At 37.4% G+C, this 26,557-nt stretch overlaps 1 protein-coding gene across 8 annotated transcripts in view; it reads left to right on the top strand.

The window, feature by feature from the left end:
• The window catches only part of CTNNA2 (catenin alpha 2), a 1,050,986-nt gene extending 1,027,749 nt beyond the window's left edge, over nucleotides 1-23,237 (top strand). For 3 of the 8 annotated variants that reach the window (XM_019750019.3, XM_074332252.2, XM_074332250.2), the window contains one exon: nucleotides 22,002-22,425. In XM_019750019.3, coding sequence (XP_019605578.1) covers nucleotides 22,002-22,289 — 288 coding nt within the window. In that variant the 3' untranslated portion in view covers nucleotides 22,290-22,425. Of the gene's footprint in view, nucleotides 1-19,141; nucleotides 19,259-22,001 lie in introns of all 8 variants that reach the window. The other 5 variants (XM_074332253.2, XM_074332251.2, XM_019750020.3 and 2 more) reach the window with 3 other exon arrangements.
• Nucleotides 23,238-26,557: the final 3,320 nt, after the last annotated feature.

Raw genomic sequence — 26,557 nt, 5'->3', positions numbered from 1 at the left:
AAGGATTAGCCCAGGAGACAAAAGCCCACAGTTGTACGGTTTTAGATGTATTCTGTACTGACTGGACCTGAAAATGCCAGAGACAGGTGGAAAGATGGAGGAAAGTAAAAGGTGAAATTAGAAAGATAGGTGGGGGCTGGATATCAAAGAAAGTTTTCTGACCCATTGTGATTTCAGTGAGTGTTTCTCAAAACAGTCAGAGGATCAGCTGCATGTTAAACCCAGCAAGAGGTGGGAGGATGCTGTTAAAATGAAGAATCCTGGGCCATGCTGCAGACGGAGACTGTTTCAAGCCATGACTGTAGGGTGTAGGTTGTTGGAATCTGTAATTACCTGTCCCATCCCACCCCAACACATACTAGGTGATTCATTTTCACACCAAAGTTCGGAACCTCTACAAGGCAACAAAACTAACCCATTATATTTCTATATTCTTGGAAGAAGTTTCAGGGGAAAAAGCACGCAAATATTAAGAATGAAAGATTTGGGGAAAATAAGACTTATAGGTAATATAAGAATGTTCTTGAGAAAAACGGTTTGGATTTTGGTTAAGCATAAAATAGAGCTTTCTAAGAATGATGGTTATTATGTAAAAGAATTACTAAGTGATGCTATCAAATCTCCTTGAAGGAAAGGCATGAAACTACATACATTTAAGGGATCACCTTGCATCTTTCATTGTCATGCTCCAATGCAAAGAGTTAATGAAGTTTAGAGCTAAGTTTTTCCTCAGCTCCCAAGTTGTGCCAAAATACGGGACAGAGGCAATGGTGGAGAGCATTTTGTTTCTGAGTGGTGTCCTTTGGTAGAGCTGTTTGGCTGCTTTTTAATTTTAATTAGGTGAACTTCATTGAAAAAGTAATAAATGTATATATTAACATTCCCATCAAGACTGGAAAAATCAGGCTGTCATGCCAGTATAGCGACTGACCCATATAGTCTCTGGTGAAAAGTATTAATTACATAACAATATGTTTGAATCAATAATCATTTGCAAGTGCTAATTTTTTCTCTCTTTTTTTTTTTTTTCTTAATGGTAGCATCTTATACTCTGTCAATCTGTGCACAAAGTTATACAAGTGTTCAAAGATGTAAGAAGAGGGAGGCCCTAGAGAGGTATTTTCCATTTGACTAAAACAGGAGTATAAACCTGGTCTGGAAGAAGATGGGTCTCAGATCACATCATTGAGGACCAGATCGGGATTTAACCTGCTCATTGCTTTACATACAGTTCTGCTACTGTAGATTGTTAGAATCTTTTGTGTTTTCTGAGAATTTCCTTGCTTGGACGTCAAGAAATGAGAAGGAACCTTGCTTTTTCTCCATATTCATTTGTGTGCAGATAATTGCAGTAACTTCTTTGGCAGAGATGGTGATACTGTCACATTCTAGAAGCAGTTGACTGATAGGAAGCCAGTGCTTGTCATTAAATGAGCAAATTAATTTAGGCATGATGACCTAAAAATCTTTTTTTTTTTTTCAGTGTTTCCTTACCAATGACATGTAGGTCTGTCATTGTGTTTATTATACCAACCAATGTAGCCTTGGGTGTTTCTACAAAGATGTGCCGGGCAAAATTATTTACCAAAAGGCCTAGCCTTTTACCTGAATAAAAGCCAAGCAGAGAAGAGTAACAGCCACATTGTTTTGATGTTAGAGATCTGAAAAATAAGTTAGAGAATACCCTCTTCTCCTAAGGTAGATTTTAAAATTATAAGTGAGGTATTACTGTTAGATATGAATTTGGAAACCAACTGTGTTTTACATTCTGGGTGATATTGGGTAACATTCTGAGCCTCTGAGCATTTGATTTTAGTTTATAAATTGGAGTAGTAATACCACTTAGAGGGACTATGGCACAATTGCATGTAATAAATAATTATTATTATGCTAAGATCGAGGGCTTCGTATATGGCAGGCACTGTGCTAAGCACTTTAAATGCATTATTCAGTCTGTTTTCATAATCATCCTATGGCGGAGACACTGTCATCTTTATTAAAAATATTAGGTAAATGAGGTTCAGAGAATTGAAGAAATGTCCTGGAGGTCACAAAGTTAGTGGTTGATATATTGTAGTGCTTCCAGGAAGCCTCCCTTGATGTTCTCCCACAGCATGGTGAGTTTTGTCTGTCATTCCTGGTAGAACACTGCAATGTAACAACATTTCATTTTATGTATCCCAACTAGTCTGTAAGCTCTATAAAGATAGGAAATGTCTGAATCTTCATTTTTCCCTGGTTCCTTGCACAGTGAGCGCTTAACGCGTCCTTAATTCATTAGCATTTTTTGTCATCCTTTTTTCCATTGTAATACGTTATTACACTGAAAAATCCCAGTAAGTGATTCTGAAGTCTGTCATTCATTCATTCATTCATTCATTCATTCATTTCTATATGAAAGCATCTGACTTAATTTTAAATACTAGATTTCAAAGTGCATTATTTACCTAAGAATTAGGGCAAAAAAAATTAAGTAATTAAATTGTTTTCTAGATAATGAATTTCTTTGTAATTTACTTTAAATTTTCTGGTACATTATGTAGAGTTTTTAAAGGATTATATTATGGAAACATAGAATTTCTTTCAAAAGAACTGAATTAATCAAATTAGTAATTTATTTTATAGAGCAATTTGAAAGTAAGGCCCCCAGTGACATGGTTGGTTTCATTTGCCTTCCGACATGAAGGTTATGATATATTAAAATGTTAATTATATGTAGATGTGAAATATTGCTGTTAATTAAATATCCTAAATTATTAATGCCCAATAATAGTATTAGTAATTTTATAAAGCCTTTCACATGTTTTAATTAGATTTAGATTCAACTCCATATGATAAATCACCCAAATAGAGTTATTTCTCTCTCACATAAAATAGTTCCATATAGAGTTCAGGGCCAGTTTACTGAGCCCAGACTCTGGCACCAAGGGCTCAGACCCTTTCTGACTTTATGGTCTGCTCTACTTAATATGGGGCTTCTATTCTCAAGTTCATCTTTTGGTCCAAAATGACTGCTAATTCTCCAAAATGACTGCAAATTCTCTATCTTTCCATTTTCCATACGGAAAGAATAAAAGAGGTGAGAGGGCAGAATGGTGTACTCTTTGCTGTGTTAGCATCCTTTAAGGAGATTTCCCGGGAACATCTGTCCCCCCACCTCAACAATTTATTACATCATATGAGAAATCTGAAAAAAAATACTGGAGACTGTTAGGCAGAGGTTGGCAGTTTTTACCCATGTATACCCTTTCTTAACTGGAACACAAATTGCATTCTGACTTCCAGTAGTTGCTGTGTGACCTTGGGCAAGTTTCTTAACCTCTCTGAGCCCCCATTTTTCTCAGATTTAAAGTGAGAATGATATTAATATTTACTTTATTGCATTGTTATTAGGATTAAATGTGTTAGTATGTGCCACACAGTTAGCATAGTACCCAGAATGTAGAAGTACTAAATAAATGGGTAGCTAATTTTTCTCCATTATCATGTCTCTTTGAAATGATGATTGTCTTTTTGAGGATGTAGGTGCCCTCTTGTTCTCTTTGATTATGTTAACCCCAGCTGAACCATTGGACATACAGTGGTAAACAACCAGCCAAGGTCTCTGCCCTCACAGAGATTACATTCTTTTGTCATTGGGAGTCCTAGAAGAATTGCTTGCAGATAGTAAGTGATCGTTAAAATGTTGAAGCGAATGACCTCAACAGAAAAGTGAAGTAGTAGTTCTCAAATTTTAATCTGTAGCAGAATCACATGAGTAGCAAATTAAAATGAAGATTCCTGGGCTCTGCCTCCACAGTTCTGAAACTCAAGTTGGAGATCAGGAATCTTTTATTCCTAAATGTGTTTGATGCCTATGGCTCTAAGATCAATCACACTTTGGAAAAATACTGGTCTAGGAAACGTTAGGGAGGAAAGCCTTGTGAGCTACGGTGAGAGCGTCCAAGACATAAAGTCAGTTGCGGCCCTGTCCTAAGATACCTCTTGGCTTCTTCCATTAGGCTAGTTCAGTCTAGCCTCGTCTGGACAATGCTCAATTTGGGGGTGGGGAGGGTGAGCTTCTTGTGGTTGTCCATTGTAGGATGTTTAGCAACATCTCTGGTGTCTCCCCACCAGCTGCTTGTAGCAAACTTCTTTTCCCAGTCGGGGTGATCAGATATCCTCAGACATTGTCAAATACCAGGGGTGCCCAAAAAATGTATACAAGTGAACACTTTGGTCAGCGTTACTCAAGCAGTAGCTCGCCATAATCAGAAGTGTCTGGATGCTGATGGTGACCACTTTGAGCACCTCTTGTAATTGAAGAAGTCAAACGTGACTTGCATTCGTCTTTTGTTATCGATATGTATTGAGTATTATCATTTTAATACAGTTTTCCTTTCTTAAAATGTGTATACATTTTTGGGGCACTCTCTGTATATCCTGGAGTGGGGACACAAAACTGCCGCCTGGTGAGAAACATTGATCTGGTTGAGACCTTGACCTTTCACCTAGGACATACATACTATTGAAAGGAAGGCTTTCACTTCTTCCCTCTGGAGAGGTGGCAGATGGCAGATATAGTAATTCCAGTTTCAGCTGCCAAATGCCTACTCTGCTCCTGGCATCAGGGTAGATGTGAACTTTCCTACAGTAAGACGCCTGAGAAGCCATCACAGTCGTCCTCTGGCCATCACCTTACTGTACCTTTTAAAGGTCCTTGTCCACCTCCCTCTTTGGTTGGTTACCTTCAATCTTCCTGTCTTAGAAATACAAGCAATTCTGCTCTCAATGGCAATCAAGGGCTTTGGTAGAGTATTATTTAAAACTTTGAACAAGGCAAAATGACTTCAATTTCTTGATTTTTACAAACAAGGGTATTGAGGTTAAAACAAGTCAACTTTTTATAGCACTTTTTTTTTAACAAACCCTTTTTACATATCATTGCATATAACTTATTCTCTCTGTATATTACTAATCCCCACCTGATGAGATAACAAATAACAATTTTTTAAATAAGAAAAAAAGCGGTAATACTTTATATTTTTTTCTTAAAAATAATATTAAGAAATGCATCAGGCTGATGGTCTCCTTGAGACCCAAATTACGTATGTGGCTATTTTAAAGATAGTAGTTAGTACTGCAATGCTGAAATGAATGAGGGCGAGCCCTTGAAACCAAGCAAGTTGTAGGTAGAAATAGAATGTTTCATACCTTAATTTTAAAAAAGAAAGTTGGAGAGCTATAACAGGTGGAGACTCCAGATATAACAGAGATTACTTTCTTTCAGAGATGTAGCTGTGATGTATTTGAAGAATTTGCCTTGGCAATTTTTAGTGTATCAGGTAAAGAAGTAATGAGGTGGCCTTTACGTCTTATAATAAATATGGAGGTGATTTAACTTTGTCAAAGGCTAGATTCACAAGGACTCCAGACAGGGATTCTGCCCTCAGGAAACTTTCATCTTAATGTTAAGCATGATTTTTAGTTGGGGTAAGATACTGTACCACACTCTCTCCAACCCTTTAATGTTCACCTTTATTCAGAGGTTAAAAGTTATCATTTTCTTGGAAGTTCTTTTTTTTTCCCAAAGAAGTTTTCCAATTTTATAGATTTGAGGCTTTCTTTCAAAGGAACCACTAATATTTTTTTTCTATGATTTTTGGCAATACTGTTATGCATTTCCAGCCTTTTGAGGATTCTCTGGCCTTTAATCTGTGGTTCTGAAAGGTTCCTATATAGCTCAACCTCTTTTGCAAGGGAACAGACAATATGGTGTCCATCTATAGAGGTTCTTTGTTGGACCAAAGAAAAATATTTCCAGTTTTAGATTGAAACGAGCCCTCTGGTGCTTTTGCTGCTTTTCCCATAAAAGTATAGTCACTCCAGGAAAAACAGACTATAAGGTTGCAAACCAGGCCAAGCCCTGGATGGGGAAGTATCCTGGCTTCTCGGGGGAACCACCTTAAGTGCCCTTTATTTCTTATTTTATTCAAGAGCAGTGGAGCTCTGAATATTGCTAAATACCCGATACCTGGAAACAGACGTCATGCATTTACATCCCTGCTAATTATGTTATTAGCTAGCAAGTTACTTCTGTCAGTTCCCTCATCTGTTGGATAGTGAGGATAAAGTGATGTGTCACTTAATTTTTGGGGGGTGGTAAGGATTAAGTGATGTGACATAAGAAAGATCTAATTACTCGGGGTGCTCAATAAGTATTGGATCTAGAAAACATCCAAGTACATTAACCCAATAAACAGAAGTACCGGTCAGTAGGCTGGTCTTACAGGTCAATTGTAGAGGCAGCCTAAACCGAGAATGCATCATTCAGTTGACTAAACACTAGGGAGATGCCTACCCAATCCCATATGGCTTCTGTGGTGCTAGCCTTTGTGGAGAACATGCTAGTAAAAAAAAAAAAAAAAACAGGAAGTCCTTGTTCATAAATAGCCAGAAGTCTAGTTCTGAAGACAAGACTTTCATGTACTACCAAAGCTTTTGAAGATAAAGCACCAAATAAGCAACTAATTATTGGATTCTAGCAAGAAATGTAATTGGAATTGAGGTGGAATCCCCAAAGACAGTTCCAGGGCTGATCTGGCTGCTTATATTACAAGAACGGTTTACCTCCTTTTTTGGTTGACTTTTTGTATCTCTTTTTGGGCTGCACTCCATAACCAGTTCTTAGGCCTCTAGTAGCAGGTGCCTATGTTTTATTTCTTTTGAGAATCACATTTCCTGACCGTTCTCCATAAATGGGAAAAGTGAGATTGTAGCTACCCCACCACATCCGTCCTTCATCCCTAGTTATTCGCACTGTCAGGTGGAAGAAGAAAGCTTACCTCCCATTGGAAGTATCTTGTTCTTGTCTTGCTGGGGCTTATGATGCCCTCACACTATCCTAGCATCTATTGGAATACCCTTCCCTGTGCACAGTTTCTTGGGCCTAAGGTATCCAGGTGATCCAATAAATTATGATGGATAGTAAAAAAGATTTCCAATGGTACCCAGAAGTTATACAGTAATCATTGATAGTGACATACTTATTTAAGCTTTGGAAGTGTTTGATTTACCTTTTCACCTGGACCTTAGAGTAACTCATGAAAGCATATTGCAATCAATAACTACATTTTACAGTTGGAGAAATAGAAACTCAGAGAGGTTACTGGAGTGCCCCCAAACTTTCACAGTTGGTAACTGGCACAGCCAAGATTACAGCCAGTTTCTCTACTGGGTAATCTTGTGCTTTGTACAATGTAAGGGCATTGCCGAGCTATCTCCCATAGACTAGTAATTGAGCAGATAATACAGGAAGGAGCTGTTACCATTATCTACGAATTCTGACACATACTAATATATCTGAAGGGGTCTTAGGAATTGTATCAATCAACCTCACATTATATCATGGTGCCCACTATCTGGCAGACTAAAAGGCAATGTTGTAGAAATTTAGAATAAAGTTTTTTCATAATGTTTGGATAAATAGGAAGTGGTATATAGAGTGGCTAGAGGGGAGGAGAATTAGAGGTTGTTATTTAATCAAGTTTTCTTTGACCATATAGATGATATTTTTACTTGCTGGGAAGAAAATGAGTAAATAGAAAGTGATGTTCCTGCTACCTGCCTACTTCATACCTCATATGACTCATGACTACAGGATTGGAAATTGGCGTGACTTTTTTTTTTTTTTTTGTGCCATAAGCAAATTCACCTCATTACTGCTTAGTCGCATGACTGTCTTTGAACAGTTAATACCCACCATAACTCACGTTTTGCTCCAGATAAATGGCATCAATAGCCAGGAATGAAGAGTTCAAAGCAGGCAAAGGCCATGATGAAATCCAGGTCAAGGAATACTGCATGTCTTGTGTCACAGTGGACGGATGGTCATATGAATTCTGTGAACTCAAGTTCACAAAAATGTTAACTTTTCTCTATGTTAGTTTCATCATATGTAAAGAAGGACTGATGGTATGTCCTTATATATCTTTTGAAGATTAGAGATAATTTATTAAGACACCAGCACTGTACCTAGCAAACACAGCGCAGTGCCTCATAGATGCTATTCACAGGGAAATGGTCCTTAAAGAAAGCTCAGACTTTTATACACTGAAAGCAATAAACACAAAGAATAAGATTGTGGATGTTTTTCTGAGGAAAGCCTAGTCCTAACGTTCTATCACTGAGGACACATCAGAAGATGAGGTAATATGATTTGTATTACAATTTAGCGAAAATTTACCTTCTCTATCATGTCCCTAAATTCCACACTCCTGCCAATATCATGTCTTTGAGTAGTCGTCCATGTAGAATGAACAGGTAGAATGCACGGAAGAGCTGGCTATGTGCTAGGCATTGTACGCTGGCTTTGTGTCTTTGGACAAGCTTGTCATCTCTTATTTCCTTATACATGAAGTTGCCATTATTTAATAATATTTAGCAAATATTTAGTAAAGACCTGTGTGCCAGACACTGTTTTAGGTGTTTGAAATATAGCAGGGGGTGGGGGACAGTAAACCCAAGAAGAAAATATTTGTTTGGATGATGATAAGTTTATGGACAAATATTAAAACAGAGAAAGAGAGCAAATTGAGGGGATAAGTATGGGAATGAAATTGCAATTTGAAAAGGGAAGTTTTCACCAAGATGCTGATAACTTGATTAACGACTTGATGAAGGTGAGGGACCAAGGCTCACAGGTATCTGGGGAAGAGCATTCGAAGCAGAGAAAGAAATGAACACAAAGGCCATGAAGTGTGAGCATGACTGGTCTATCTGAGTAATGCCAAGGGACCAGTATTTAGGAGTGAACAAAGGAGAAATGAGAACTATTAGGTTCCAGATTACATATGACCTTGAAGACCATTTTGATAGCTTTGGATTTGACTCAGACTGAAATGGGGATCCACTAGACAATGTTAAGAAGAATGACATTATGTGAATGTATTTAGCAGGTCATTCTGCCTCCTATTTAAAAATAGACTGGGAGGTAAAAGGTGGGAAGCAAGGACACGAGCTATGGGAAATTATTGCACAATCCAACTAGAGATGGTTTGAACATGGTGGTGACAGTGGTGAAGGTAAGAAGAGGTCAAATAATGGATATATTTCAAACATGCTGTTGGCAGGATGTGACTGCAGATTGGATGCTGGATCAAGGAGAACAAGGTGGAACCTAAGATTTTGAGTTTTTGATCCAAACAGTTGGTTGAGTTGTGTTGCCAACAACTGAGCCTAAGAAGGTGGAGTTCATCAGGGAGCTCTTGCCTATCTCTGGAATGTTGGGATGAGTCAATAAAAGAAATCTGCAGAAGCTTAGATCATTCCCTAAATGTCAAGAGGTCTTATTTGTGAAAGTAACAGCTATTGCTAGAAACTGAAGTGTGATCTAGATCTAAGTTAAAGACATAGGCTTATTAACTCATTGAATTATCTTCTGAACTAAAGATAGGAACCTTCTCTCTGAATCTGTGACAGTGTACACACTGCATTGTGAGACTTGGAAATTATTTGAATATGTAATGAAATTGGTAGCGGGTATACATCTTATAATGGGAAAAGCAGTGACCAGGGAGAAAGAAAAAAAAAAAAAAAGGAGGGTATTATGTGATGTCTGCTCAAAAAAAAAAAAAATGCTTAAAAGTAGGCAGAAAAATATGTTCAATTATAAAAAGCTATGGATCAACTGCTCAGATTTAAAATTCATTTAATTAAAATTACTGGTTTTAAGCCATGCATTATACTGACGACCTCTTATGAACCCTTGAATAATGATATCCATTTCTTCTTGTCGTAATTCTCATTTCTGTGATGAAAGAAGAGTTGAAATTTTAAGTTAGTGAATTAATTTCTATAGTAATATGTTTCTAACATTTCACTTCAATTTTCTGCATTATATTTAAGAGATCGTTCTGTATGAATTACGTGAGGAGAAAATTATGATAATGAGGGAGAAACGATGTTAATATACTACTCTTAAAGCATATAGCCTTTGGTTGGGGTGGGGGTTGGGAGGCCCATAGAGGAGATGGTAAATGGGTTTTATCTTGCTTGCTAACTTTCCTCAGTTACTAGTGATTGACTGGGCTATGTTTTGAGAAGAACTCTAGGAGCAGTAGAACAAAGTACTGTTATTGACTGAGCATGTCTGCTCAACGTATCAATGAAGAAATGACAGACACTGTGACTCACGTCAACCATCCTTTCTTAATTGGTTCTGGAAGAGGCCTGGAGCATCGACAAATATGGCTTGTCTTAAGGTTGCCCATTGTGTTTATTATTATTATTATTAGTAGTAGTAGTAGTAGTAGTAGTAGTAGTAGTAGTATTGCATCTGTTCTCTCTCCTGGCCTTTTCAGGTCATAGCCTAGACAATGTCCTTCCTTAGATTTTGATTTTTAATCATCTTGGATTTTTTTCTTTAGAAGATCTATTCTCAGAATATGCCCTTTGCTAACTTATTTGGTTAATAAATGTGAGCATAGTCTAGTCAAAGGGAGCAAGATTGTTATACTCATGTTCTGAGAAGCTGGAAGAGACTTTCAAGAACCTCTAAAGAATATGGAGGTTCAATACCTCAAGTCTATGGATGGATTTAATGATGACACAGACCAATCTTAGCTGGATATGGCAAGGACTTGGTTCAACTGAAGTAAAGATGAAAAATAACCCAGTTTGTAGAAAAACAGATTTAAGACTTTACAAAACAAGTCTAGGGAACCTGTGTTTGTTTTTTGATGGAGATAAAGCACAGAGCTTGGGGGGCTGATCATCAGTGTTTGATGGGCCCTTCCAGGCCAGAAGCAGCTCCATTTTTGATGTAGTTAGGGCTCTCAACTGGTTCTGATAAGAATATAAGATTTTAAATGAATTGAAGTGTTCCGCTTTCCAGGAAACATCATTTTCTTTTTAATTAGAAAAATATCTTAACCAAAATGAGGAGCCTGAATTTTTAGAATTTTTGGCCCTGTACGTGGTTGGGTTAAATATCGTACACTGACTATTTCTATGTCTCTTAAATTAGATCTTTAAACATCACCTTCCCAGTCTAGATTATCTTCCCTCTATCTCCAACTAGAGTTATCTTGACTTTCTACCATTTGTCCTCCTCCAACCCATATTAAGCCATGAATGTTCTGAGATATTTGGAGTAGAAGACTTTTAGCCAAAAAGCTTATTTTCTTGTACCAAGTCTTGATTCCTCCTTTTCCTCAGCTAAAGGATTCAGGACTACTAGAAAAGGTACAAATCTTTTTGGTGCTTTTCTAGTCCCCCTGTGAACTTCTCCATGCCGTTATCCCTAACACAGTGAAACTAATATTCAGGCATTGCAAGCAAGCCAAAGTAGGTGGTGGGAGCTTCAGTAAAAGAGGGTTAGAGAGAGTCCAAACTGCTGGATGGGGGAAAACGTGAAAGGAGAAAGTAAAAGGAAGGAGGTGTAAATGAAGAAAAATAATTTTAGAAACACTTATTTTGGACTCAAATGGTGACTTCAGGAAAGATAGACCACAGTAATAATAAAAGTGAAGATTTGTTAAGGGCCTACCATGTGCCAGGCACTCAGATTTAAGGCCATTATCTCATTTAATACCTAAATACTTAAATGTTTTGTTATTGTTGTTGTTTTCCATTTTTACTTTAAAGATAAAACATTTGAGGTAGAGGTAGGTTGCGTAGCCCTCAAGAACACAGAGCCATTGATCATTCCGATCAGGGTGTAAACTTGGGCTTTCAATCCAGAGCCCAGGCTTTCCTTTCGCAATAAGAGAGGAAAGGAGGAAAGGACGGAGCAACAGGGAGAGCAGGAGGCAGAGCATAGAATGTGAGAATGTCTTACCAGAGGGAAGAGTATGTGCAGGGCTTGGTGGAAGAAAGGAGTGGAGAAGAAGGAACTAGGATGCTGAGGGGAGGCAGCAAACAGTCTCTGGAGAAGACATCTGTTCGGCTCTTCTTTACGCTTTTCATCAGGAACCCAGATAGCAACAGGCTTTAATCAGCTCTTCCCACACATATGTTAAGAAGAGGGCATGGACTGGATAGGAGTTTATTTCCCCCCAACTTATGAACACAGTTGGTAGTGGTTGAATGTGAAGAGAATTGAAGGGATGGAAGATAATAATCCAAGGCCGTCAGTGATGCTTATTTTCTAGGGACAGTCCTCCACCAACTAGCATCCACCCAAACTTGTGGTCCTTGACTCCTGTTTGTCCATTCTTCACTCAGTGTTAGCACTTTGCATGCTGGAGCCTAGGAGCCATTTCATAAGGTGTTAAATAACCTTCATCATTTATCAGTAGATAACACGTGCCTACATAATTACACCTTTCTGATAGTGTGGGGTCCAGTAATGGCTCTTTCATCCATTTTGTGAAAACATTATTTCTTGGATTCTGAGACAGTGGTTTGTGTTAGATCTGTCTCACAGTCATGCTGATACTGCTCATGGGGGAAAGAATGAGGGGAACAGAGAGATCAAAGTGCTGGTCTTCTGCCAGCTGCCTCTTCTATAGGGAAGGTGAAAAGGAGCTTTAGCTGTTGAAGAATTGATACAAAGTATGAACCTTGGATGGTGGTGACATGAAGCTTGTCTCTGTACCCAGGAATTATCTCCCAATTGTGGCTGTGCCTAAGAACATATTGGCACTTCTCCTTTGGGTTCCTTTCTTAGGAACAACCCAGAAAGGAGATCGTAAAGTGTGGGATAAAGGAAGGGGGTGGGGAGGAAGAAATGTAGAAAAAGGAGGTGGGGACTGCCTAGATGAACAGAGATGTCTATTCATAACTTTCCAAGGACCAACACATCTCCGTACTCCCTCTTCTCCTTGGGATTCCAAGGTGAGCAAGCATATCTTGTTTGGGGTTGAGCAAAAACTATTCTGCCTTTAATGGTGAGAAAAAATGGCTCTAAGCCATATTTAGGAAATTTGTTGACTGTAATTAAACCTTCATGGGAGTCCCCAAGGTTTACTTACCTATAATTGAAAAAATGCAAATGAAGACAGTTAATCAGTGGACTTGCTGACTATGAAGCGCTACTACCTACCTAAATGAATTTAAAACGAAGACACAAAAATGTCCAGTTAAGAAAGTTACCTGAGAGCCAATTGATAAATTTCTCAGCAATGCTGTGAAGATATTTTCTTAGCCTGACTGGGATTGCCGTGCTTTTCTGTGAAGGACTTTGCCGACTGAATCTTGAGCCATTACACACAGATTTACTAACCACTGGGTATCGGTGCTGGTAGAGCACCAGCTGACTCCCTGGCATCAGTCAAGGAAGCCCTGCAGAGAAAATAACTGCCTTCTTGTCTTCCTTTCTGTCATGATTGAGCCACAACTGAAAGCTGTACAACATTTGCTTTTCAAGATCCCATAATCAAATGGGAATACACCTGGGATGAATCCAACCCCTCGAGAATTATCCCACAATATTTTAGCTATCAGTTATCACAGATCAGTAAATGTCCTAATATTAATAGCTTTAAAGCAGTTTTTTCTTCTTTTTTTTTTTTTAACAACAATCACAGCATACCTGTGATGGTCATTTTCACTTCAGACACCATACTTGTTAATATATGCAGCTAATTTTTATCACCTGATTTAAAATCACCCCCCCCTGGAATTATATAAATGCCTAATCACTGCACTGTACACCTGAAACCAATATAAAATATTGAATGTCAACTATAGTGTCTCTCTCTCTCTGTCTCTCTCTCTGTCTCTCTCTCTCTCTCTCCACACACACACACACACACACACACACACACACACACACACACACACACACACACATAGTTACGGGATGTAAAGTACAGCATAGGGAATATAGTCAATGATATTGTAATAGCTACATACGATGTCAGAAGAGTAGTGGATTTGGGGAGGGGGTTATCACTTTCTGAGGGGTGTAATTGTCTAATCATTATATTGTTTTGTACACCTGATACTAATATAAAAAAACCACACACACCCAAGTTCTTTGCACGTCTGTTAATACTTATGTCTTCTGCTTAATGAGTTCATTAATTAGCAACTATGGTGTCAAGTAATAAGTGCACAACTTGTCCCTAAAAATTAGCTATGGGAACAAAAAAGTAATGATGCAGCTTCATTTCGATAAAAAATATGGTCAGTGATCTGATTAGTAGTAACAGAAACAAAAGATATTAAACAAATTAATTTAAATGTAGAAGTAGAGGTGCAGTAGATATCATATTGCATTTAGCTATCAGTTATTTTTGTTTTTGACCTCTTGGAGGAGGGAGCTAGAGATGTCTTATCACGCATGCCTCCCAGCAGATTGTGAGGGAGCCAAGTGCCATGACTGATTGCTGTCTGCCCTGGCCACCACACGGGTGAGTGGCATATTGCTGCCCTGTGTTCACCACTGTCACTGTCTTAAGAGGAAGGACCCATCTTTTCTAATTGCCTTCATTGTTGATGTTCGATAAGGGGCAGCGCAGCGAGTGGGCTAGAACACTGAAAGGAGGGCTTGCCACAAAGGAATTGTCTTTTTTGCAAGCGTGTAAACATCCGTGAAGTGAGAAAAGATGCGATTAGGCTGAACCTTTTCAGCATGTCTTTGTTTGCTTGAGTTATTTATTCCCCTGGACTTGCTAGAGTTTTCAAAAGTGTTATTGATATAGACTCTGGAAAAAGTAGGCAGATATTTCAAGGTATTTCAAATGTGTCACAGTTTCTAAGGAGATCAAATATCTCTTCAAAGTCTCATGGATTTTTTTAAACATGAAATGTTCTTCTTGGCTGATAATAGGCGCCAATGCTTTAGGTTTCTAACCTCCCAGTCATTAACAGCAAGGCTGACATGTAGCAAAGTCTTTTTTTTTCCCCTTCCTTCCCTGAAAGCAATTTGTGACTCATTTTGGGTTGATAACTGTTTAAATATAAATAAATGACCATCTCTAGTGGAAAGATTCCAGTTTTCTCAAGGTGTTTGCTTTCAATTTATGTCAGTTCTCCCATCACAACTTCCTCCCCTCAAAACACTGCCCCAGGCCTGAATATGTATAGCACAGTCCCATTAAAATATGTCTTGTTCTTATGTTTAACACTAATTTATTCCTATTTAAAGATCTTGTACATGGGAGATAAAAATGGACTCTACCCATATCTGCAGAATCATTTTAGCATTCTCAAAATCATTAGCTCTGACTAGAGAACATTAAAATAAAAAAGCCCAGACCCAAATGTGACTGGGTTTCTTCTCCCAGGCACTGCTAATCTTTCTGAGGTAAAGCAAACTCCTCAGTTTTTATATTTCAAAATCACCTTCAAACAGATTTGGTTTCTTTTCTTCTACCTACCTTCACCAGTAGTCTAATGGCACTTACATTCTTTTTAATCCAAGGGACAGAGTTCTGTGTACCTGGGATTTCCATGCCATTTGTGGTTCATCATATTTTTGGTGATAAATAATCAACCTTTTTGAAAGTAGATTCATTTCCAGCTTGTATTTGTATCTCTGCATGCATATTTTAAATGGATTAATGTAGAACACATAGTGAAATTTTAGTTCTCTTCTGTAATTATATTTCTCGTCCTCACAAATTAATATCCTAAGATATTTACTGTTATATGTAGTTAATCCAATGCATTCCCATCTACCTTTTACCTTACTTTGTACTCTTGACTATGTTATGTGGTGTTGTGTTTTTTTCATTTGTTTGTTTGTTTTTAATGTGTGTGTTTTTAAAACCAGCTGTTAAATCTAAACTGCATTTATTGTATTGCTGATTGGCCCCAGGAAGTTCACCATTATCAAGAGTGATTGCTAATTACTTAATAGAATAGAAAGTAGCCTTGGCTGTCAGGGGAATAGTTAAGATATTTTGTGATTTCTTGATGATGGTATGTCTTTGATTATATTAAAAGAATATTGGTTTTGATCTTGAAAGCATAATGCTGAGAGAATTTTTAGTACAGTTAGTGGACTTTTTGATGTGATAAAAGAATACTGATTTACTATTTCATTCAGCATCCTATTATCTCTCTAAAAATGCTAAATAACGAATATGAAGGGAAGAAGAAATTAGACAGAACTGACGTAAGTTATATACCTATAATATGTCGAACACTCTTCATGAAACTGTGAGGAAGACCAGTGTAAGCAAATACGTGGTTTCTTACCTCTAGCTTCCGGAATTTTACTCCCATCATTTCAACTGTCCGTTTGATAACTGCTGACATGTGACACACACATCTGAAACTCAGTCAGTCCAACATTAAACTCAGTTTTGTAGCACCTCAGTTTCCCTCTTATTTCTATAACCTGGGTTAATAGCACCAGTATATACCCAGTTGTACAAGCTAGAAATTTAAGCTGTCCTTTATCACTCAACCATCCAATCACCAACAATGGTCTATTTCATCCATTAAAGTGAGTTTACATATCACGCACACCATGAAGTTTTATTTTCCTACCTTGTCCCCACCTGACTCAAGGTAGATCCCCCATTCTCTGTGTTCCTTTATCACCTTACATCCTACTAAAGCACTTATCACAGAGTATTAAACCTTTTAGTTTATGTGTCTATGTTTGTATACCAACACTAAAGCATTGTGTTTGGCACAAAATAGATACACACTAGGAGTCTGAAGAATTCTTTGAATGAATCAATATATGTAGAAAAATGGAGGGGTAGAGTTAAGGGTAAAGAATAAATGAGAATTCAGCATTTCAAGAAATGTAGTTGCATTTTCATTTAAGAGAATCTTATTGAGTCATGCAGTCACAATTGTGTCTATGGAAACTGAACACCTTGTGGTGTAAACGCCATGTAAATGAAATAACATGGAACTTAAGACCTGGGGTTTCAGAATTCGTTAGCTGCTCCTGTATATTTTCAGTCATGTTAAGCACCTTTCATGACAATCTTCAGCTTTGACTTAAGGAATTAGGCAGCATAAATGTCAATTAATAGAAGAATCACAATTCAGGAGTCTTCCCTCTAGTGTTTTCCTTCCATTCACAATCCAAACTGAGGATGGTACAGCAAAAGAGAAATCTATCAAAAGTTGTATGAGATTAAGAAGACAGAGTGGTGACAGAGGCAGAAAAAGATAAAAACCCTATAGAAACAGCTGAAAAAGAGCTCTCCTGCCCTTATTTGCTTTTCATGGACTATAATAGAACAAGATGTGAGGAAACATCTGTTGACTTTTTAAAATAGTACTTTGATATTTTAAAAGAATAATGACAGAATTAGGAGAAGCCTAATTTCTGTGGTTTGTCACAGCAGACACCCATGAAATTGAATGGAGAGAATTAGCCTAGCACAGCTTGACAGATTTGGGGGACGTGGATTCTTCTGTCATACATGACTCTAGGAAGCAGCATGGAGCAATGGTTAGCTCATGGGCTCTGGAGTTAAGCTGCCCAGGTTTAAATCTTGGCTTATTTGCTTCTTATTTGTAATGCTATCCTGGACAAGCTCTACGGCCCCTCCAAATCCCAGTTGAGCATAATAAAATTTCCTGTCTCTGAGGTGGTTGTGAGATTGAATAAGACAAATAAAACTTGGGGAGCCTGTGTAGAGACTGGCTCATGGTCTTCTTTGCTAAGTGTAGGTTCTTATTTTTAAAAGTGAAAATTAGCAGCTTCTCTTAGACTAGACTTAGGAATTGAATGGGACGTCCAGTAGGAATAGAAAGGCCTTTAAGCAGGAAAAGATTTGTCTCTTTTGTGGAAAATTCTGGTCAGTGTCTATGCCAGCAATGGCTGAGATATGATCCACTTTTGAGGCTCTTATAAAGCTACCAGGACCAGCCCAGTTAAAGACTTAGCACACCCCAATTAGCTTAGGTGAGCCCCACCCATAGGCACAACCAGTGGTTATAGATATGTGGTCAGTGGGCTTCAGAGAAACTGAGCAAACACGAGAAACCAGCAGGGCTCAGATTCCAGGCACTGCCTCCAGGAGGGAGCACTCAAACCAGGATGACACCCTAAAGGCCAGGAAAGACTGGGAAGGACGGAGCACGAAGAAGGAGAACAGCTGAGGCCAGGAGATTCAACTATAGAGAATTCAGGCTCTAAGAATGAGACTAAAAAACCACAGACCAGATGAGATGGAGCCTTTCACCAGATGAAGTCATGATGTTTACAGGATGTTACCAGGATTAAAGGACAGGCTTCCACCCAGACAGAATTAATACTTGAGACAGGTTAATTTTGAATGACAGGTAGTCACTGAAAAAATAAGACCCAGAGATTAAATGATGCTTCAGAGAAGTAGTGAATTGGTTCAGTAGTAGGCTTTGGAGACAAAGAGTATTGATCCTAATCCCTACTTTACCCATTACTACATGGGCAATTTACATGACCTATCTAAGCTTCAGTTTGCTCATCTGTAAAATGGGGGTAATAGTAGTTGCTATTTCAAGATTTTTTGAAACTCAAATCATGTGATTTAATTGAAAGGACTAGGGCAATTCTAAGCACCTGCTAATTGCTCAGTTAATGTTGGTTATTATTATAAAAACTTTATACAGAATCATTTGCATGTCTTATTTGAAAATGCCATGGTTACAGGGTAAATCACAAAATAGAAAACAATTATGTATTTAAAAAATCACCTTGCCATGTAGCTGTACCCTTTTTTAATGTATTTTCTTTAGGAAGTGAATTTTTAGCAAAATGTACCACTTAGAAACCAGGTCTCAGAGCTATTTTGGACAAGCATAAAGGAGACTCATTTTTAAATAAAACAAATTCTGATCATACTGATAATGATCTTAATCAGTCAAGTGGGTATAGGGCATATGAAAAAAAATTAACCTCTGGTAATTGAAGTTTGAATAAAAAAGTAAAATTTTGCATTAATTTTAGATTGAGCTTATTGTCGAGGAGTATATTTGCTCAAGTTTAGCTAGCCAGGTCCTTCACTTCCTTGCTTTGCCTTGCAACAAATTCAGTACCGTGTTTCCCCGAAAAATAAGACCTAACCAGAAATTAAGCCCTAGCATGATTTTTCAGGATGACATCCCCTGAACATAAGCCCTAATGCGTCTTTTGGAGCAAAAATTAATATAAGACCTGATCTTATTTTCGGGGAAACACAGTATCTGCCCTACCAGGTGGCTTGAATGAATTAACTGGCTTTGTATTTCAGAACTGTCTCACTCTTGACCAATGTATTAGGTTTATTCACAGGATTCCTGCTTCAGGCTGGGAGAGCAAAGGGGTTCTGAAGAAGAGACAGGCTATCATATTTTTGCTGCAGAATTAGACACCATCTATCTGAAAATGGAATCTGTGGTAAAAATTTCCAAATTACTTGTAATCCTTCTCTTAGGATCCACTCAATTCTCCCACGATTTGCTTTTTGGGGAACTATTTAATAATACGATAGACATGTTGTCTTCTACTTCTACTAATTCTTTTGCTCCAAAGCAAATCAACAGAACTGTCCCTGATATTATATCATTTTACACTCTCTTTACCCATAGCACATAATAGAATTAACTAACATTATGAATGAATATTACTCACTTTTGAAACCTGACACTTCTAGGGAACCATCAATTGGCCAAGGAATATAATATTTAGCTTCTAAAGAGACCATGACTGATCTTCTAATTGTCCCAACATTTTACTATCTTATCTCTTTCCTTCATGATTTACACTGTTACCTGGGCGGTATAATGGAAAAGATAAAAAAGTGAAATTCAGTCAAATCACTGGCTATGATGTTATGAAACTCACCTATCATGAAAGTCCTGAAATCATTAGATGAAATAAGTCTTCAGAGAGTCGTTGGGTTTCATTAATTCAGTGGTTCTCAAGCTTTGTCATGCATCAGAATCCCCTGGATTGCAAGTTTCTAATTCAGAGAGTTTGAGATTGGCCTGAGAAATTGCATTTCTAATTGGTTCCCAGGTGATGCTGATACTGCTGGTTCAGAGCTTGTACTTCGAGAATCACTGCTCTAATCCATGCTTGGCTTCTCTTCTATTAACATAAATAATCTAGAATTTGCTTCTCCTTAGCTAGCTTTAGAGACTTACGCTGTATAAACTAAACATTATGGGTTAAGCAGTTATTTTGGTATATGTGCACCTTGTACTGTGTAGCAGAGGCAGCAGAGTAAGTACTTAGTCCATTTAGTTAATTTCATTCACAAAGCAGTCAATTACAATATTTGCTGAATCGTGGCTCTAATCCACAAATCACTTTTCTTCTCTGTAGTATTGTGGGGTCAATGTAAATACTGATTTTTAATTTTATTTTTCTCAGTGGTGAAACCTCAGTTCTATGGTATTGCAAAGAATTCATACATACAAAGTATCTTCCATTGTTTTCCCCAATTACCTGACTCTATGGGCTTTTTTGGTGGTAGAAGAATTGAGTTTCATTTGTCATAAAATATGTTTTTTTAACACAGCCTGATGTTTCGTTAGCTTTGATAAAGGATATGGACCAGACAACCGCATTACATAGGCCTTAGATGTAACTTCTGTTCCTGGTCACTGCCTGGGACATGTTTTGGTCTCAAGAAATGACATGAAGCTAAAGTGAATGCGGTTCACACTACGTAGAAAGCCACAGTGTTTGGGATCTCAGCTTAAACACGTTGCTAATCACCTCGCACCCAGAGGGTTGTCTGTTAGCTCCCCTTCTCTAATGCAGCTATAGTCTACCAATCTCAGGTTATACAACAAACCATCTCAACAACAAGGAAGAACATTGCTTAGAAACTTCCTTGGATCCCTCTAACTGCAGTGGATACATTTCCTCAGTTGATATCACGAGAAGTTTGATGAACAGTCAAGCTATGCCCAAGCATCCCTGAGGTTGGAGTAATATTTTCAGTCCAGCTCTTAATTTTTTCCCTTCACTAGGTTACATGTAGAATCCCAGCTGAAAGGGAGTCTGGGAAATGCAGTTTTTATCCTTTCCAGCATTTGTGGTTTAGGAAGTGAAGGAAGAATAAGGTTGAAATAGATATTGAATGGCCTAATACACAGTATATACCACACTGACTAGTTAAAAGCGGCAAAGAAGTAACCTAAAAGCAATCCCTGGCTTGAGAGTCTGGGGATGAGCTTCTAAACCTACAGTGCTACTGTGACTTGCCATAGTAGCGTTGTTGAAACAATCCTGCCCAACAGGGTGGCAGTATGGTACAGTAATACAGTCTTTAAGGGCTTCATCACTTAAGCTATGTAAAACTGGAAGTTACTGGACCTCTGTCTGCACCAGCTCTCTCATCATAAAATAGCAATGACAATAAATGCCACTTCACAGGTTGTTGTGAAAGTTAAATAGGGAAATACAAATTTCTTAGAGTAGTGTTTGGCACAAAGTGCAAAATCTATATTTCATTAACACATGCATATGGGCTCTCATTGAATGCAGTCTGACCTGCAAGCGCCTGACACAATTATTGATATTTTTATTGGAGGGATATTCAAGACCTGGGATAGTTAAAGGGATACTCAAGTTCAATAAATAAGTAAAAGCCAGAACACCTATGGGTGTGTTCCTCTGCTTAGCTGCTTGCCCGCATCCCTACCAATCCTAAGTTCAGGATGGAGAAATAATGTATATATAGATACTTCCACTGGGAGGCCATAAAATTATGATGTAACCCCTTATAACTTTTTATTCTCCAGTGCCTGCCAAATGCTTTTTAAACATTTGAGTAATTGTCACCATTAACAATTAGCCTAATGTAATAACATGAGATGTTCTACTTTGGAAAACTTTTGTTACATTGGAATTCTTGTATGCTAAAAAGAGGGCTTTATCTTTAGAGGTATTGGGACTTTAGAAAGCTATGCATCATGAAGTATCTTCTTTTTTTTTCTTTTTTCTTAGGGAGTAGGGATGGGGGAATCTAGGTGACTGCTTTGTAGCCTATTCACCTTATCATGTAATAATTCGGGCAGTACTGTATACTTGCACAAGCAAAGCATTGTTTTAACTGAAATTGCACCATCTTGTGAGTGTTGTGCCTTGACTGACCCAGGTGTATCTCATTCTTCTCCTCCCACGCTAGCTGGACAGTGCTACATCACTCATCCAGGCAGCTAAAAACCTGATGAATGCTGTTGTCCTCACGGTAAAAGCATCCTATGTGGCCTCAACCAAATACCAGAAAGTCTATGGGACGGCAGCTGTCAACTCACCTGTTGTGTCTTGGAAGATGAAGGCTCCAGAGAAGAAGCCCCTTGTGAAAAGAGAAAAGCCGGAAGAATTCCAGACGCGAGTTAGACGAGGTTCTCAGAAGAAACATATTTCGCCTGTACAGGCTTTAAGTGAATTCAAAGCAATGGATTCCTTCTAGGACGATAGGCTTTAACAAGAAAGCTTTTTCTTTCTTTCTTTTTTTTTTTCTTTCCTTTTCTTTTCTTTTCTTTTTTTTTTTTTTTAATTCCATTTTTGTATGCATACCTGCCAACTCGTATGCCTCTGGCATGGGGAAATTAAGGGAGCAGAGTCTGTTTGCATGTACGATGGGATGCGATCGATACTACTGATCCATCTGTAGCCTGGAGAGGGGACAGGGAAGTCCTGTTCTGAGGTGGCACAGAGCTGTCCTTTGCAACATTCTCATGAAATTTGGTGAAGAGTTCACCTTGCAATGTTTACGGGAGGGGGAGGGATGGGGAAAATAAACTTAACTCTACAAAAGCAAATTCTAATGCATGCAAGAATCATTAGGTTGGCAGGTATATTAAGTGAAAAATCTGGAAGTGTGATGATAGAACATAAAGCTTGTATTGCTTCTGTTTCGGTGCAAAAATGTACTAGCCAATACGCTTAAGTGTGTGGCCCACAAATTGAACAACTTAACTTTGAAGTTATATCCATGATATGTGGATTACTTTTACTAAGGGGAAACTAACTCATCCAGCTAAAAATGCTTCTTTTAATCTGTCTTCTGTTCTTTCTCTTCTAGTAATGCCCATCCTAGTGCTCATGTTATCAATTCTCCCCCTTTACTGAAAACGATAGACATTTGTTTGACTCAACTGTAATCCTTCTGGGGGCACTGGAAGCACAATATAGTGATCCACCTTGCTTTTACTTTTTGTTGTTTTTTTTTGTTTTTTGTTTTTTTAATTTGAACTATGATTTTGCTAGAAATAGGAGGCCCAGTGGTGAGTTGTTAGAGGAATGGAAACTAACCGTGTGTGAAGGTTTAGAGGCAAATACATAGGTATAGCTTGGAGTGCTGGTATCTAATATGCCATTGTATCCACTAACTCAAAATAAACACATTTAATCTTCACCTCTGAAGCATCTTTTCTTTCTTTAAATGCATACTTAATAAAAGATCAGAGCATCTTCTTGAACACTGGTTTAAAATGTTTTTGTTTGTTTTTAGAAATTGGTGATAAAATAGGTGATATATAAAGAAATCTCTGAGTCGTCTTTAGAGAACAGGAATTGCTTCTGTTTTGTATTTCTCAATTTGGTTTTATTTACTTTCAAACTGAAATTAAAATGAGAAAGTCATGTGTTATATTTTTCTGAGCCATGTTCAGCCCTGGGCTAAATGTAAGAAACTTAATGGGTTCTCAGATAGAAACTGAATATATATATATATATATATATATATATATATATATATATATATATATATATATGGAGGTCCATTAATTTAAAAACATATTTTATTCATTTCAAAATATTTTTTATCTAAATTGTAAAAACAAGGCTTTGTCTTATTATTAAGGAGTGAGTAGTAGTCTTATAGCTATGGCTTGAGGAGTGAGAAAAGGACCCCAAATAAGTTTTTTGAGTGCCCCAAACTCCTCCCATTTAAATGATCCTGACAGGTTGGCAAGTTACGATATGTCTCCAGAAGAATTCTAGTAAAATATGTGTCTTCCTTAGCAATGTGATAATGCATTGGGACTGTGCTTGTTTTAGCTTAAGTGCAAGGTCTCAGAGAGAAGAAACTGAGGAGTTGTGGAATGATAGAAGCATAGTCCAAAATCTTATTTAGATGTGGTTCTGCTCAAAACACTGCTCATCACCACTGGGTGATGAAATTACGACCAAGGCTGAGAATGATCAGGTGGAGAAGCCACAATAAAAGTTGTAGACTGATTGTCAACACTAATCATTAGATCACTATTTCAACTATCCTGCCCCCTTAATTTGTGTAAACCTAACAAAGGCCATATATGACTAGCCCATAACTAACATCGTATTCACTGGTGAAAAGCTTTTCCTCCAAGTTCAGGAACAAGGCAGGATGCCTAATCTTGCTACTTGTACTCAAAATAGTATTGGAAGCCCTATCTAGAGCAATTAGGAATGAAAAAGAAAAGGCATCCAAATCAGAAAGGAAGAAATAAAATTGTCACTATTTGCTGATGACATAAATAGGTAACCCTAAAATCTCTACCAAAAAACTGTTAGGACTAATAAACAAATTCAGCAATGCTGCAGGATACAAAACCAGTACACAGAAATCACGTGTTTCTCTACACTAATGAACTAAAAGAAAGAAATTAAGAAAACAATCTTATTTGCAATTTCATAAAATAAAATAAAATGCCTAAGAATAAATTTAAGGAGGTGGAAGAACTGAAAACTATAAGACATTGAAAACACAAATAAATTGAAAGATATACTATATTCCATTCTTATGGATTGGAAGAATTAATATTTATTGTTAAAATGTCAATACTACCCAAAACAATGTACATATTCCATACAATCACTGTCAAATTTTCCAACATCATTTTTCACTGAGACAACAAACAGTCCTAAAAACTTGTAGAAGACCACAAAGGACCTCATATAGCCAAATCAATCTTGAGAAAGAACAAAGCTAGAGACATGCTCTCTGATTTCAAACTACTATATTTCAAAGCTATAGTAATAAGAATAGTATGATATTGGCCTAAAACAGACACATGGATTAATGGAACAGAATAGAGAGCCCAGAAATAAACCTATGCATATATGATCAATTTATGACAAAGGAGCCAAGACTATACAATGGGTAAAGGACAGCCTTTTCAATAAATAGTATGGGGAAACTGGACAGCCACATGCAAAAAAATGAAACTGGACTATCTTACACTGTACACAAAAATTAATTCAAAATGGTTTAAAGACTTGAATGTAAGACCTGAAACCCTAAAACCCCTAGAAGAAAAAGAAACAGCCACTAAGCTTCTTATCATTGATTTTGGAGAGGATGTTTCTAATCTAACACCAAACGCAAGAGCAAGAGAAGCAAAAATAAACAACGGGACAATGTCAAACTAAAATGACTGGAAGGGAACACCTTTGGGAATTTTATACTTGGTGAGGGGGAAATGTAAAATGACTTAATCCATACAATTACACAGTTCATTGTGTATATACATGTTGAATGTGTAAGCATGCTATACTTTGTTATTGATTGTTAAAATGACAGGCAAACTGGAACATTTTAGGAGGAAGGGAAAATATTTGGGAGAATGATAAAAGATGTCTTTTCTTTTCCTTACAGCTTTATATTGCATTCCCTCCTGACTTAGTCTCTACATAAGCCAGCAGGTTTAACAAGCTATTTCTTCCCTATAGGTGGGTTAAGGGTCTTTCATTTTGGAATCTGACTTTAATAAAACAATTAAATTGTTCTGTTTGAAATAGCCATGGTTGTTAGTGAACTTTAATGATTATATTTTGAATAAATAATTTTGTTCAAAAGAATAAACTGAATAAATGAATGAATAAATAAAATGATTCTGCACAGCAAAGGAAAACATCAAAAAAATGAAAAGGGAATCTACGGAATGGGAGAAAACATTTGCAACGTTATGTTGAGGTGCATTCCCTCTATACCACTTTGTTGAGAGCTTTTATCATAAATGACTATTGAATTTTGACAATTTTTTTGCATTGTTTCTTAATGCCCACTCTAGCCATTCCCCTTAGTGAATGTATTCATTGATACCTTTTATTTAGAATATAATTATTATTACTCATTTTGAAATTCTAAGTCTTCCATTAACCCATACCTAAATACTTCAGTACCCAATGCGTTCTGACTTCTCCAGTCCTACACAGTAGTAATTTCTCTACCCCATTCATTTGGCACATGATAATTTCTTGGCATAGCTATAAAATAATATGTACATTTGAATAACCAAGCAACCTATTGGGATTTGATCAATTATAGTCCCTAAACTTGTTGGTAATAGATCATAAGTTGTTTGTTTGATTTTTATTATGCTATCATTACGTATTAATCAAATCAAAGAGGTCAGTACTTACATTTTACTTGAAGATTGTGGATTTTTTAAAGGTAATGGAAGTGAATTAACTACAGAAGGCTGTTAACAATATATATATATATATTTTTTTTTAAAAAAAACACTAGTGCTGAGGAGTGTCCTTAGCACGTTGGTGGACTAGGAAGCCCCAGACCCGTGTTCACCCATGGAAACAAAGTAAACAACATGTTGACCAAAGTGGCTTTGTGGGAACCCTAAAACTCAGGTAAGGATTTGCATCAGCCAAGTGAATGTCTAACCAAGAAAAAAGAAAAAAACACACACTCATTATGGAAGGAAATTTGGTGGAGTTTTGCTTACCTATGTGCTG

The sequence above is a fragment of the Rhinolophus sinicus genome, chromosome 2 (genome assembly GCF_057876585.1).
Source record: "Rhinolophus sinicus isolate RSI-liver-muscle chromosome 2, RSI-T2T, whole genome shotgun sequence".
NCBI classification, from domain to species: Eukaryota; Metazoa; Chordata; class Mammalia; order Chiroptera; family Rhinolophidae; genus Rhinolophus; species Rhinolophus sinicus.
This window is presented reverse-complemented; position numbering and strand designations above follow the sequence as displayed.